The 15,092-nt window shown below is 30.7% G+C and overlaps 2 protein-coding genes across 3 annotated transcripts; one reads left to right on the forward strand and one right to left on the reverse strand.

Moving 5' to 3' along the window:
- Nucleotides 1–859: 859 nt before the first annotated feature.
- LOC111279669 (UDP-glucuronate 4-epimerase 6-like) lies at nucleotides 860–2,732 on the forward strand. The gene has a single exon (XM_022866649.2). It carries the CDS (start codon nucleotides 1,062–1,064, stop codon nucleotides 2,418–2,420), a length of 1,359 nt encoding a protein of 452 aa, XP_022722384.2. The 5' UTR covers nucleotides 860–1,061; the 3' UTR covers nucleotides 2,421–2,732.
- Nucleotides 2,733–7,951: 5,219 nt separating this feature from the next.
- Nucleotides 7,952–13,954, reverse strand: LOC111279779 (methylenetetrahydrofolate reductase (NADH) 2-like). 2 transcript variants are annotated; one of them, XM_022866811.2, is made up of 12 exons: nucleotides 13,919–13,954; nucleotides 13,074–13,513; nucleotides 12,926–12,986; nucleotides 12,731–12,813; nucleotides 12,444–12,617; nucleotides 11,745–11,918; nucleotides 11,122–11,222; nucleotides 10,896–11,007; nucleotides 9,207–9,287; nucleotides 8,933–9,110; nucleotides 8,476–8,810; nucleotides 7,952–8,366 (listed from the first exon to the last, which is right to left on the reverse strand). In XM_022866811.2, the coding sequence occupies exons 2-12, from the start codon at nucleotides 13,476–13,478 to the stop codon at nucleotides 8,283–8,285; spliced, it is 1,788 nt and encodes a 595-aa protein (XP_022722546.2). In that variant the 5' UTR covers nucleotides 13,479–13,513; nucleotides 13,919–13,954; the 3' UTR covers nucleotides 7,952–8,282. The 2 variants fall into 2 exon arrangements, with proteins under 2 accessions (XP_022722546.2, XP_022722548.2); XM_022866813.2 differs by having other exon boundaries at nucleotides 13,730–13,954.
- Between the last annotated feature and the right edge of the window lie 1,138 nt (nucleotides 13,955–15,092).

The raw sequence follows: 15,092 nt of genomic DNA on the forward strand, positions 1-15,092 counted from the left end.
TAATTTTATTCAAATTGAATCAATTTTATATCTTTAATTATTTAAAATTAATCCAAATCTGATTGAATTCAATCACAAAACAAACCATGCAAGTTGTTAGATTGGGACTTGCTTTGCTAGCTCTACTTGTATTAAATAATTATTCTTAAGGTAAAAAATAGGAGGACTTGTCATTACAAATTAATATATAATTTTTTATTAAAAAATAAAATTATATTTTTTAATTTTAAAGAGGAAAGTTCAAGATTTGAATCTTATATATTATACAATATAATACGACAATAAGATTGAGAAGATGATGAAAAATCAAAGACAAAGTCTGGCAGAATATATAGCGTCAGTCCAAATTTTTGTTATGACACCAAAGAAATCGAATCAAAATGATTTGAAATGAGTGATGCTACCTAATGATCTAACATTGTTTTTTATCCCAATTAGTGTGATATACTATTACTTTTGACTACATGTATACAAGTACAGACGTGGGTTTCAGTAAGCATTTACCACTTTAGATGTGGAAACGAGGGCCAATTTTATCATCATCCCATTTATTGCCCATTTTCCATGTGTAATGTACTGTGAAGCAGGCTGACCTAGTTACAGGAACCCAAATAATGAAAGTGGAATCCAACCAACACATAATTTGTATATTAATTTATATATTTATATCATATTTTATACATGCGAAATATTTTTTTTATTTTATTAAATTTATGTAAGATATATTTTAAAATTTTAGACTATGTAATTTGTATATTTTTTTAATATATTTTTATATATTTTATCATATAATATTTTATATTCACTTTCTTCCCTTTTCCTTCAAATTCTCTTCTCTCTCTTTCTTTCTTTATAATTGTCCATCGACACTCTTTGCAACTTCAGGGCTCAACCTCAAAAATCCAGCTCTCTCCTATAACTCATTGAGCCCTTTTTTTTTCTCTCAATTCCTCTCATTTCCTTTCCTCCCTACCCAAAAAGAAAAAAGAAAAGCACCAAACAACAAATTCAATAGAAAATCAAAGCCAAACCAAAACTAAAACGGAAAAGAAATTTAAGAAATGGCTACACCGCCAGACACAAGCAAAACGGTGAAACTAGAGAGATACAACAGCTATGTCCGAAAACTTCATAGCACAAAACTGCTAAATGCTTCATCTAAGCTTCTCTTCCGAGTAACCCTTCTCACTGCTTTAGTCTTGATCCTCTTCTTTACCATCAAGTACCCTCCTCTTTCTGATAATCCTCATCATGTCCCTCCTCACCACCACAGCTTCCTCTCCACTTCTCTTTTCTCCTCCACCTCCGCTGGCGGCGCCGCCTGGGAGAAACAAGTCCGACACTCTTCCACACCACGTAGACCCAATGGGTTCTCTGTTTTAGTCACGGGCGCCGCCGGGTTCATTGGTTCCCACTGTTCCCTCGCTTTGAAAAAACGAGGCGATGGGGTTCTTGGTTTAGACAACTTTAATGATTACTACGATCCTTCTTTGAAAAGAGCCAGGCAAAACCTTTTAACCAAGCACCAAATTTTCATCGTCGAAGGTGACTTGAACGATGCACCGTTGTTAACCAAGCTGTTCGATGTCGTCCCTTTCACTCACGTGCTTCACTTGGCAGCTCAGGCCGGGGTACGTTACGCCATGCAAAACCCACAATCGTACGTAGGCTCCAACATTGCAGGATTTGTTAACCTACTTGAGGTAGCCAAAGCAGCCAATCCTCAGCCATCCATTGTTTGGGCCTCTTCAAGCTCCGTTTATGGCCTCAACACAGAAAACCCATTCTCCGAACGAGATAGGACCGACCAACCAGCTAGTCTTTACGCTGCTACCAAGAAAGCAGGAGAAGAAATTGCCCACACTTACAACCATATTTACGGTCTTGCCCTTACAGGACTAAGATTCTTCACCGTATATGGTCCCTGGGGAAGACCCGACATGGCTTATTTCTTTTTCACTAAAGATATTCTTCAAGGCAAGCCCATTGACATTTACCAGACGCAGTATCAGAAAGAGGTGGCGCGTGACTTCACGTACATTGACGACGTCGTGAAGGGGTGTTTAGGGGCGTTGGACACGGCTGAGAAGAGCACCGGAAGTGGTGGCAAGAAGAAAGGGCCAGCTCAATTGAGAGTTTACAATTTGGGGAACACCTCTCCTGTCCCTGTTGGGAGATTGGTCTCAATACTGGAAGGATTGCTAAACACAAAGGCCAAAAAACATGTGATTACCATGCCAAGAAATGGGGATGTGCCCTTCACACATGCCAATGTGACCTTGGCCTACAAGGACTTTGGCTACAAACCCACCACAGATTTGGCCACCGGACTCAGAAAATTCGTAAAATGGTACGTAAGTTATTTTGGAGTTCAGCCAAGGGTAAAAAAGGAAACTCAACATACCGAAGAATCCGGCTAGTAAGATTAAGCTTCATAATCAATCACATGGTTGGTCCAATTTTTTTTTTCTTCCACCCTTTAATTTCTTCATATTTTCTTCTTTTTTTTAGAGTTATTTTTGTGGTCCTATTATGTAAAAAGGATCAATAGATGTAGATTTGATGATATAGAAAATGATAAATGTAAAAAATAAAATAAAAGACAAATTGAGAAAGGGAGAATAATGAGGAGTAATTATGTGGTAGGATCTTGACCGTTGATTCTCGTATGAAATGGAAAAAAATTGTGATTTGAACAACAATGTCAATGATGAGAATAAGCCGCTTCTATATGCAATTTTCTTTTATATAGTTTTGTTTATTAATACCATACATGCTATTACTGCCTTTTTAGTTAATAAATTTGACTGATTATTACATTGAAATGTATCATGATTTATGATTTTTTGATTTGTTGATAAGTAAAATAATATTTTTATCAATTACAATTACTTGTGGTTAAATATTTAATATTGAATTGAAATGAATTTCAATTTTGTTAAATTTTTAATTACTTCATAACTTTTTTAAAATATGCTTAAAATTAATATTTTCTAATTAATAATTAAAAAAATATATTTCAAATTTTATAACTTTTCAATAATTAATTATGGTGTGTCCTAATAAATTATTTAATTTTGACTTACATCTTTTATTGTTTTTCATGAAAATACATCTTTAACTTTTTTTAAATTGCATATATTTTATATTCTTACATTTTTTTTAAGTTTCTAATATACATTTACATCTCCTTACCCTATTACTTACCTGATTAAAGAGGATATTATGCATATAAATCCTCTCAAATCTGTAATCTTCAAATGTCGACTCCAATAATATGCTAACTGATCCTCAGGTCAATCAACTTATATAATCTTGTACATTGACTATTATGTAATTATGATCCACAAACTTATTATTTTGATTATTGTAATTAAGATATTCACGTATTATATTATTATGTGTATTATATCATCATATGTAATACATATGTAACAAAAAATTTAACCGTTTAGAATTTAATAAATTCTTTATTTCTTTAAAAGTATGATGCCTTTTATGTTAGTTTGTTTGTTTTGAATCCTGAATTTTTGGTGTCATGGCTGGAGGTAAGGATTAGATTGTTTTGTGGGACGTGACATAAACATTGATTGAATTATAAATCAATAATTTAAAAATCATTAGTACTATTTTTTGCATAAGATGAAGCTCGAGTTGAGCATCTAAAAGAAAAAAAATAAAATAAAATCATAAAACAAAAAAAAATTTTATTTTTAAAATTTTTATGAGGCATATGTCCAATTTAAAAATAATTGAAAATAGGTGAAAAGTTTCATTGTATTCAAAATACTCTAATTGTTATCTATCCATTTCCTTATTAACTTAAAATTTTAAAATAATTTATTCTATTGTATGGTATCAATGAAAATAATTTTTTGTGTTATGTGAAATCAATGAAGATAATGAAAATAATTTATTGTGTTTGTGTGGTATCAATGAAAATAAACCAAAAATTATCGTCCTTAACAAAATTTAGAAAAAAAAAAAAAAAGAGAAAAAAGCTTAACCTTTATGCAAAATTAAAATAGAAAATTAACCTATAAATTATTTGCTTAGATAGTACCTTTAAATGAAAATATATTATAAATAATATTCTCTCACTTGCAATTAATTATGCTTGAATAGCTAATAATAAATTGAAGTAAATTTCATTCTTTTTTATTTCTTAATTTCTTCGCATATTTTTTTAAAATATGTTTGTTAGTTAATATTTTTAATCAATGACATGCAAATATTAAATTATTCATTTGCAACGCACGTGTAGAGAAAACTAGTATTTATAAAAACGAGAATAGAAACTAATTTAAAATATGGTAAGCAACAAGGCTAATATAAAATTTAAGTTAAGTGAAAAGGAATTTATAATTATTTTTTCATTAAAAAATTAAGATGAAAATTGTCGTTTTCATTTCTTCACCCTACATTCTTTATCAAATTATGTAGGATTATTAATTTTGGATTGGCATGCCTAAGCTAGCTAATGTTAATTAATTTCTTGATTTGTTTAAACAAAAAATATTAAAGTATTGTGCAGTTGATTATTGTCAGTTTTGAATATAAAATGATTATATACATGAGAGCGAAAAATTATTTAATCTCATTCTTTAAATATATTAAAATTAATTATTAAAAATAGAAAATTAAAAATATTAATATAAATTGATCTTTTGTCACATATATATATATATATATGATTGTTTGTGATTGTTTTTATAAAGACGAAACATTCTATACTTGGCATCATCCATGACATATTCTTTCATAAATAAGGGAATTAATTTGAATTATCTTATTCAATTTCTTCCATATTTAAATTTGTTTATGTATTTATTAATTTAACCACTATCACTAGTACGTTATTCTTGTTTTTGTTTTATTATGATAACAACTACTAAATTTGACGAGAACATAGGATATCTATCCGTATTCTATTGTATTCTTGTCGCTTCAAGCTAGTTAAATTACATTGGTATAATTAGGGTTAATATAATGAATTATTAATAAATTATAGTGAAAATTTTAATATAATGCCTAGACTTTAAAAGTTTTTAATTTAGTAATTGAGCTATGAAATTGTTAATTAATGTGATATTCACCTTTAATATGACTAATTTTAAAAGATTAATGGTATGTGACGAACAAATAAATTTTAAAGTATGACATTAATTAATAAATTTATAATTTAAACGTCACATTAGATTTTTTTTAAATTTAAATATTGTATTAAATATGTCACTATAATTTAAGAGTTATTCATAATATTAACTCATATAATTAATTGAAAATCCATCATTTATAACATATAGAGTTAAATTTTGCATGAAAACATAAATATAGGTGCCAATAAACTTATACATGTATGTGTAAATATTAAAAAAAAAAAAAAGAATTCTTAATCTATTGATATATATATATATATAATATAGTTGAAAAAGAAAATTAATTGAATTAATTGAAGCCTATTATCATGATAATGCCAATTAAACTTTTGCAATAAATTAACATGTATGCATATGGGTGCAACTAAATAGTTAACCTCTAATTAAGTTATGATTTAGTTGAAGAGGTCACATTCCACAAAGGTCCCCAAATTGAAATACATAAAAAAGGAAATGATAAAAACCCTTAAATTTAAATTGTTGAATGAAAGATTTTGAAGCATAAAATAAGACATTTAATGATCAAAGCAAAGATCAAGAAAAGTGAAAATTAATCAACTCTCCTTGGGAGGAAAAAATGAAGGGATTATCACAAAGTGGAATTTGAAGAATCAAATAAGCAAAAGGCATCTAATGATCCAAGCAAAGAAGAAAAAGTAAGCCATCAACTCCCCAAAAAAATATGAAGAATGATAAAGTGATTCAATTCAATGTATGTTTTTTTTTGGTTAAAAGCAAAATAATTGGATGAACTTTTCAGGACAGGAAGACTTGGTAACCACGCTTTACTAACATACAACCACACATTTCCATAGCCTTTTGCTCTTTATATAGGTACGCAAAGACCCCACTTTCTCTCATTTAGTATTATTTGAAAACCACTTGTGTTTTGTTTTTTATTCATTTTTTTTACAATTTTGGATGGTCACCGACACTATTGTCCATCTTCATTTCTTCAATTTATACATCTATTTGATTTATTTTTTAGTCCATTTTTTGTTATTGGTAACTGTTTTTTTAATGAGATTTTGAAGGTTTTTTGGTTAAAAAAAATTTCGGATAAGATGAGACTTTCTATTTTAAGATCAAGACATATCTCAAAATTTTTAAAAAATTTATATTAAATTTACAAATCATTCATCAAAAATAACTACCCACAACGAAAATGACAACGAAAATAAAAATTAAAGTTTACAAGCAAAATGATTATTGTTTTAAAACATAAGATAATTTAGTAATTCAAGCAGATTCAATGTTCATTTGGTCTAGAAAAATGAAAAAAAAAAAAAAAAGATAAATCCAATTATGAACCTTTTTAATAACAACATGCTTTGATTTGATGCAATAATTCAGTTCAGGTTTGGACTGCATTAACAACCAACTGTTTAATGTTTGTCAAAAATGTCAAAGACAAAACCATGTGAATGTCATGCAATGAAAGAGAAATAAACAATGGCATAACTAATTCATGACAAAAATTATATCAGATTTTTCCTTTAAAGGACAATAAGTAAGCTTTAAGCAAACCTTTGTGGACCTCTCACACATGACATGTTTTAAAGCAAACAATATAACATGCTCTGATGCATTAAATCTCAAATGATAACCTGTGTAAATTATTTTTATTAATTAATTCTTTTATTCAACTTAGTTGTAAAGTTGAAACATTCCCTATTTTAAAGATTCATTTGGTTGTTAGAACTTTGACATTATATATTTGTTAGATTTTGAAAGTTTGAATTTTAGAAATTAATCAAATAAAATTTGTTAAATATCTAAAAATGAATTGATAATAAATTAAAATTTTTAATTTAAATATATGATCGCAAGAGATTTAAAATTTAACAGAATAACATCAATTTAACATATCTCAATCATATATAATACGTAACTATCATATAATAAATTCATAAAGTATAAAACAAGAATCACTAAGCAAATTTTGATAATATGTTAAGTATTTTTATTTAAAATAATTTGCAATAGATAAAAGGATCCGAATTGAATATAATACCACAAAAAATATAAAATTTAATAAATATTAAATAATAAACAAAATTTTTAAAATTTAATATTTAAATCCCAACACATCTCACATATAGTCCCTTTTTTTTTTTTTCAAATTATAACTTTTTTTGTATAAAAAAAACTTAAATTGTTCATATAAATATTCTTAACTTAATCTCATTTCCAATTTTTTTATAAAAAAAAGTAATTATTTTTTTCCATAACAAACATTTTTATTTTTATAAATTATTATTCTATACAAATGAACATCTGACAAAAACTACTAATATTTTTATTTGTTTAGAGTTAATGTCAAGGATAACTTTTAAACTATAGTAAAATATTTAATTTGATATCTAAACTTTAAAAATATCTAATGTGATATCTGAATTATAAATCTCTAACTATTATAATACTCACATTTATCGTAACTATCTTTAAATGATGACACATAATTAACATACAATCTTTTAAATATCATGTTAATTAATGAATTCATAATTTAAATATCATATTAAAAATTTTTAAAATTTAAATATCACATTAAATATTTTATTATAATTTAAAAATTATTAAATATTTTATTATAACTTAAAAATCATTTATGATATTAACCCGTCTGTTTATATTATAAATCCATGCATATGAACTAATTGCTGCTTGCTTTTCCTATGCAAAAACCTAGATTAGAGTCTCCATCTAATATAAAAAAAAAATAAGTTTATAAACCAAATTTAATAACTCTAAAAATAATCCTTTCAAAAGAAAAAACATATGTTGCCATGTGACATCAAAATAAATATGTTATTGAGATATCTCAATTTGCATGGTGAAGGGAATGTGTCAAAATTCCAATGAGTTATCATTACAAATTTTTCCTTTTTTTTTTTTTTCTTTTTTGATGAATTCCTTATTACACAAACAAACGAAATTAAAAGACTAGTGCGTATCTTTTTTTTTTATATATCCTAAAAATTATGTATTATCCTATTAATTTCGCTCGTAGAATTAAAAACTATACTTAAGATAATATAATATAACATAATTAGAAGAAAAGCAGCCTTAAATGTGGGCTTAAGAGATTTGGTAAGTTGAGCATAGCAGAGCATCTCATCTTCAAAGATCTTCAAAAGCAGAAAAAATATCACCACCTATGTAATCGTTATCAACCAAGCTCACCAAATAATAGCTGCTCTGAATCTGCAAACAATGGAAAGGAAAGCATTATCATGTTTCAATCCCCCCCCCCCCCCCCCAAAAAAAAAAAAAATGAAGTTGCAAGAGAGATTGGATAAGTTCATTAGTTAACCTCTTCCAGCAATTTTTTTGATGGATCACCCTCTGGATACAAGGCACACCATGCTCTTGACCAAATTTCAAATGCTTCATCCTTCCACACCATGAAGCTGGCGGGATCCACCACCGTTGGCTGGATTATTTCTTTAGCTGGGAAGACTCCCCATGTTACTGCATTAACATCGGTCAGGCCAATGTTTGATAACAGATTCCCGTTTTTGTTGGTGGCAAAGTAGGTAACACACGGGAAGGCCTTGCACTTGTTGACAAGTGCATCTAATTTTTCCATTGAGCAGAAGAACTCAAGATAAGCCTTCTGGTAAACATACCCTCCAGGGCCTCCCCAACCTGCAATTGACTCGAATAATAAGACAAAAACATATAGCACCATGCATGTGCAAAAGAATCAGTTTGTTCAACCAAATGGAGGATGCATAATGGAAATATAAGTCACAGACACTTGTACTTACCAACAGATGGAGAATCCGAGCGCTCTCCATTGACAGCTGGTTGGCTATTGATGGTAAGGAAACCCTTCAAATTGATCCTTCCCAGCTGTTCATGTATGATCTTTGTCTCTGGCTGAAGGCCATCCAATTCTGACCAAGGACTACTTCTCAACTTACCCAGACAATAATTTTTAAATTTCTGATAAACACGAGTTCAAGAAGAACAATATCATAATTATATCCAATGGACTTAAAAAGAGAAAAGACTAAATAGATTCCAAGCTACAAATTTTACCTCTTGAACGTCGTCAATGCTTTTCAATGGGGTAACCCATTCTTCATGAAGTTTCTTGTCACGTGCACGGCGCCTCATGAACTGTTGAGAAATTATATCACTTTGGTCATACAAAGGTAAAACCATCCAAAATAAGTAATGAGGACAGTTCCTCAACCAAACAATAGTTCCCAACATATCACCATTTGAGCAAAAAACAATATCATAAAAACAAAAAAAAAAGGTCATTTTTACATGAAAACAAATATTTGCCGATTGCAAGAATAAATAAACAAATAAATAGAAAAGTTGAATATTTAACTATTTATCAAATTCATATGAACATTTGGCATTTACTATTCAAATGGAGGTTGCATTACAGTCTATAGGGTGTAAATTCCAAGTCCTCACAAATAAGGAACAAAAATTCCCACCATGAACATGTTAACAGTTTTTCTTTTGTTGGCCAGATTCCCAAAACATGTTAACCCAGTTACTTTCGAGTCATGATTGTGTCAACCAACACAATGCATTTAGTGTTGTCAAAGATGCAAGGTGCAACCCAGTTAGGACCCTTATACGGCTTGAGTCACAAGGAGTAAAAGAAATGCTTACATGACTGAAGGTGAACAAATAATAAATATATATATAAATAAAACACAGAAGATCCTATATAATAATAGTAATTAAAAAGCTTAAAAAATATGGTTTTTGTCAATAAATGTTAAAGATTTTGATTCATTTAATTGTCTAATGTGTTGGGAAGATCAAGCACTACAACAATAACAACAACAAGAACAAGAACAAACTATGCCTCGTATCCCATAAGTCTAGGGTCGGCTGTATGAAAGACCGAGAATCAAGCACTTTGAAAATAAATTGAAAGTGATTATTTTCCAAGCACCAGCTCATATTTTCTTCCTTCCATTTTCAAAAACAAAAAGTTGTGCATGGACAATATGACTATTTTTTTGTTTTTGATTCCTCAAGATGAGACTTATGATACATCCTCTAAAAGCAACAGGTGGGACACCTAAGGGACCAATGAACTTGTATAGGAACTGCATCCCTTCTCCTTCACTTTTCTCCATCCTTTATTCATGTTTGATTATCATGTTCATGCATTCGAGTACCAGCCCTTCAGAATCCCAATCCAAAAAAAAAAAAAAACTCTCTGAATTCCACTAAAAGTTAATCTTTGTCATAACCAGCCCATTAAAAAACCCCCTAGATCAATTAAACACACACCCAAATCCTACTTTTCTACTGTGCTTATCGCTGAATTAAGATCCCATAAAATATCCAGTAACTTATAATAAGATCTGGCATTTAGGTAGAAGCCACTATTATCATTTATGATTAAAGGAAACTGTTAAGACCGAGTTCATTGCCATACAATCTACTATCAAATGAACATGTCAATTTTATGTGCCCATAACAAATGAAATAGTCAAAGAGGATGCAGTAAGCAGAAAAACCACCTTAACCATAACATAATCTACATTTATATAAATTCGCCGTCATATTTTCTACAAATTTGCTGATTTCTATCAATGAAAGGATATTAACATCAACTTGTTATTGTGCAAGCCAAGATTGAAGAAACAAATCGCAGTTACATTTCCTCAAAGAAAAATTGAATGCATTGAAGATATTTTCAGTATCACTAATAAGGAACAAAATAGAGTGAAGTTCAATCATTTTGTATACCTGATGGTCAGTGAGTGCACCATATGATGGATTTCGAGAATCACCCCATCGCCCATGTGGATAGTGATCCCAACCAATAGTCCTGGATATGTAACTCTTTGGACGGTTAGCCCTGTCATCATTAGCTAGAAACATTAATATCCGGGAACATTGCACCATTATATTATAATGCAGTAAACTGCAAACATCTAGCCATGAACAGTGAAGTTAAACATTTATCACATACCAAAATATAGGACGAACATCTTCTTTAACACGAAAAACATTTGCAGGGCGTCTCCAAGGTAAACACCTAGAAATTTTGGACTCTTCAAACAATCCAAGATTCTGCCAACATAAGCCTATTGTTAGTATAGGGCAAATGAAGTAATATTTATACATTAGAAAATAAAGATGAATACAGCTTGACCCAAAACTATAGCCAAAATTCATTTTCTCATTTACTTTCAATTGAGGAAAAGAAAGTTCTGACTGATTATCTTAAATTGATTGACCAACAATAAGTCACTTAAATGAAATTTGCGAGTAAATCCCAGTCTTATTCTGTTCTTGGCTGTCTTTTCTTTCCTTCATTATTTCAACTGATACTCAATTATTTGAAAGTATACTACGAGAAAGTATGAAACTGAAACCAATAAATAGTTCAAGGTTATCTTAAATAAGTGAAGAACAAAAACATATAGTTCAAGAGTTTTCATTAACCCTGTAAATGTTCAATTTAAGGAAGAAAGAAATCTTGAACTACATAATTATTCAAGATTTTTTTCTTTTTAAATTTCAAAGTTCAAGAAGTCAAATGATATCCAGTAATAACATCTTCTACATGCCATATAAGATAATAAGACCAACCATTAGTATAGCTAATGCAGATTTCTCCATGTTTAATGTATAAAGGTGCAATGTCCTAATCCCATGAGCTAAAATCTTGCGGCACATTTCCGTTCCAAGGTGAATTCCATAGGATTTGACAGCTTCTTCGTTGTCCTTGATAGGCTCTAAGGCAGCAGTAATCTCATGTGGTATCTACAATAAGCCATTAGATGCAGATGTTACATTTGAAAAACATTAATGGAAATAACCACCAAAATAGTCTTTTATATCCACACTTGAAAAAAACAGCCGAAACAGTGCATTGTGATGATATGGGATGCCCTCCAAATTAGGGGCCTCCAAAATCTTAGAACTTTTAGCCTTTAAGAAGAGTGACACTGCATTAATTTCCTTTAAGCAAAAATGCAAAAGGAAATGCTTGCATTATTCTTCTATTACCATGGGTTTACCTCAATGAGCATCTACCCTGCTTCTGGAATTATTTGAAAAACTAGCTAGTACTTTTTAGGTTTTTCCATAAAAGAATTCTGGAAAGTAGAATATCCAACTAATACATGCACTGTTTCAATAAAATTTACCAACTGATACCTGTTAAAAGGCTCAAAAATACCTGAGCATAATTTTCTCAGACTAAAAGGAAAAGAGGGGCAAATGTATGACAGGAATAACAATGCTTGTTATGGAAAAGTGAAAAGTGAAACAGGTTATACCACATACCTTAGTTTTGCAAAAGCCAGTCATTCGCAAGAAACCCTTGTAGTTATTAATGGGCATAATACCCGGCACAATAGGACATGAAATTCCAATTTGGCGACAGTCATTGACAAATTTTAGAAAGATATCGGTATCATAAAACAGTTGAGTAATAATCAGATCAGCTCCTGCATCAACCTATGGAGTAAAGAGGTATTAGCACAAAAATTAATTAATACATAGAATGGAAAAAAGAAACGTTAAGAGTAGGACAAAGTTTTTCCAATTAATTAGTGAGTTAAGAGTACAACCTTTCTCTTCAAGTAAGCAAGATCATTCTGATAAGCTTCAGGTGTCGCTACACCATTACTTCCTATGGCATCAGGATGTGCCTCTGAGCAAAAAAGCAAACTATTAATGGTCAAAGCCACAAGAACCAGCCTCTTTTTAGCAGACAATTAATCAAACAAAATAGAAGACAAAAGAAAAAAAAAGATGAAAAGCACCTGGATAACCAGCAACTGTTATGCCAAAGTAATCACCATATTTCGCTCTAATATGTTTCACCTAGAGTTTAGAAAGAAAAGCTAGTAACATATTTATTAAAAAGAAGAAGAAGAAATTAAAACAAAACAGAAAGGACAATGCTTTTACCAGATCAAGGGCACAGGCGAAGCCACCTTCGACCTGGACAAACTTGTCCTGACCATGAGGAGGATCACCTCGGAGGGCAAGAACATTCTGAATGCCATTGGACTTGATGGTCTGAAGAGCATGGTCAATCTTCTCTACAGGCATATTGGTGCAAGTGAGGTGCATCATTGTCTCCACACAGATAATATTCTGCATCTTGTTGGCAATGTCCAAGGTGAGATCAGCAGTGGAACCACCTGAACCCCATGTAATGTCACAGAATGATGGATTATGAGCAACCATACGATCCATCCTCTCAAACAGGTTGTCTACTCCATCCTCAGTCTTTGGAGGGAAGAACTCGAAGGAAAAAACCACTTTCCCTTGGTCGTCTTGCACAGACTGGATCTTCTCTATCACTTTCATCTTTAGCTGGATTGGACTCTCCGTGTCACCAACAACTGCAACGGAAATTAAAGAACTGAACATGAAACTCAGATGTTTGAAGAAACAAAGAAAAGAACAACAGACAGCAGCAACCAAACAAAGCCAACCCAAATCTGAAAGAAAAAACTTATAATTCAGAGCAAAAACCCATTTTTCGCTTTGAAAAAGAACACAAAAGAAAGAAAAAAATGAACAATTTACACCAACCCTTTCAAAGTAAATCAGATCACCTAAAACATAAATGATATATTAAAGTTACTCATTGTCAAGAACCAAAGAACCATCAAATATAGACAGAATCTTCCAAATCCAATATTCGAGGCTTGTTCTAGTACATTGTCCCAATTTCATAGAACAAAACTACGATAAACAAATCAGAGTGAAATCCCCAGAAAACAGGAAAGAGAAAGGAAACTCACAAAAGAGTTACGGCTGAAGAGAGAGATCGGAGAGGCAAGAATGGGTCTGGAAGCAGGAAGTATTTGAGAGAGATGGGTAGGGGTTGGTGTGTTTGAAATGACAAAGTTGCCACTCAAGAACCCAGAAGCCAGTATTAGCCACCAATCACCAGACACCAACTTGAGAGTTGAGACTGTAAACCCTTTTCTGTACTTACGATACGATACGATAGCTCCTATGTTACCTATCGTTTACCAACCATAGACAGCGACATGTTGCAGTCAGCTTGAAACATTGACAAATTTGTGTTAGCATTTCTTAACAAAACTAAGAATTATTGGTATCTTACTTAAATACAATCCGATGCATTAATTAAGATGATTTTTTCTAATAATATAATTGTGTATATATATATATTATAGTATAGAATAATGTACTATATATATATAGTATAGAATAATATAATAAGTTATCCATCCATGACGTACACTTGAACATACCTATCTTTTTTTATCAAGTTTACTCAGTTTTGTTTTAATTATTATGAAAGTAAAATTACATATTGCAGAGAGATGGAAGTAAATTGATTCGTTTGTTCATGTTGCTGTTTTGTTTACCTTTTGGTTGGAAAATGGCACTGGAACATAGTATTGAGCTGAGCTTGAATCTAAGAAGGGCGGACCCAAGTTGTTGGCTTACTCATAATCAAATTAAAGCCTAAATTTCACTTTGCTTCTCACTCATGCATGCATGCCCATTGGACACCATGGCAGCTGTAAGATTGTATCCAAGGTATTTTTTTATCCTCAATTGTACTGTGAAATGCATTTGAATACTCAATGTTGCAATTAAAAACTTTCAATCCAACCGCCCACCCATTGGAGATCAAAAGAAAAAGTATCGAATGCTTAGTGTAAAGATATAAAACATTTTTCAGACAATTCAATATTACATGCAATCACATTATTACTGTTACATTTATATTTAAGCAAATATCATTATATTAATTTTAATTTCATCATTTAAATAAAAATACTCCCAAGGAAATACAATAGCTAACAAGAACATTCAAGACATTTTTTACCCTCAATTTGTACCGTTAAATGGCATCCAAGGCATTTTGGTCGGCACTCAATGGTGCAATTAAAGACTTTCAATCTCACTACCCTCCAAATGAAGATTGAAAGAGGCGGC

The sequence above is a fragment of the Durio zibethinus genome, chromosome 27, assembly GCF_047325235.1.
Source record: "Durio zibethinus cultivar Kanyao isolate XHJ-2024 chromosome 27, ASM4732523v1, whole genome shotgun sequence".
Classification (NCBI taxonomy): domain Eukaryota; kingdom Viridiplantae; phylum Streptophyta; class Magnoliopsida; order Malvales; family Malvaceae; genus Durio; species Durio zibethinus.

Bases quoted from the DNA above. Each gene is read 5' to 3' on its own strand.
- LOC111279669 (XM_022866649.2), top strand. From the start codon at position 1,062: ATGGCTACACCGCCAGACACAAGCAAAACGGTGAAACTAGAGAGATAC.
- LOC111279779 (XM_022866811.2), bottom strand. From the start codon at position 13,478: ATGAAAGTGATAGAGAAGATCCAGTCTGTGCAAGACGACCAAGGGAAA. The intron at 11,919-12,443 runs GTATGTGGTATA...GGCTTATTGTAG, and splicing joins CTGGCTTTTGCAAAACTAAG to ATACCACATGAGATTACTGC. The intron at 8,367-8,475 runs GTTAACTAATGA...CATTGTTTGCAG, and splicing joins CAAAAAAATTGCTGGAAGAG to ATTCAGAGCAGCTATTATTT.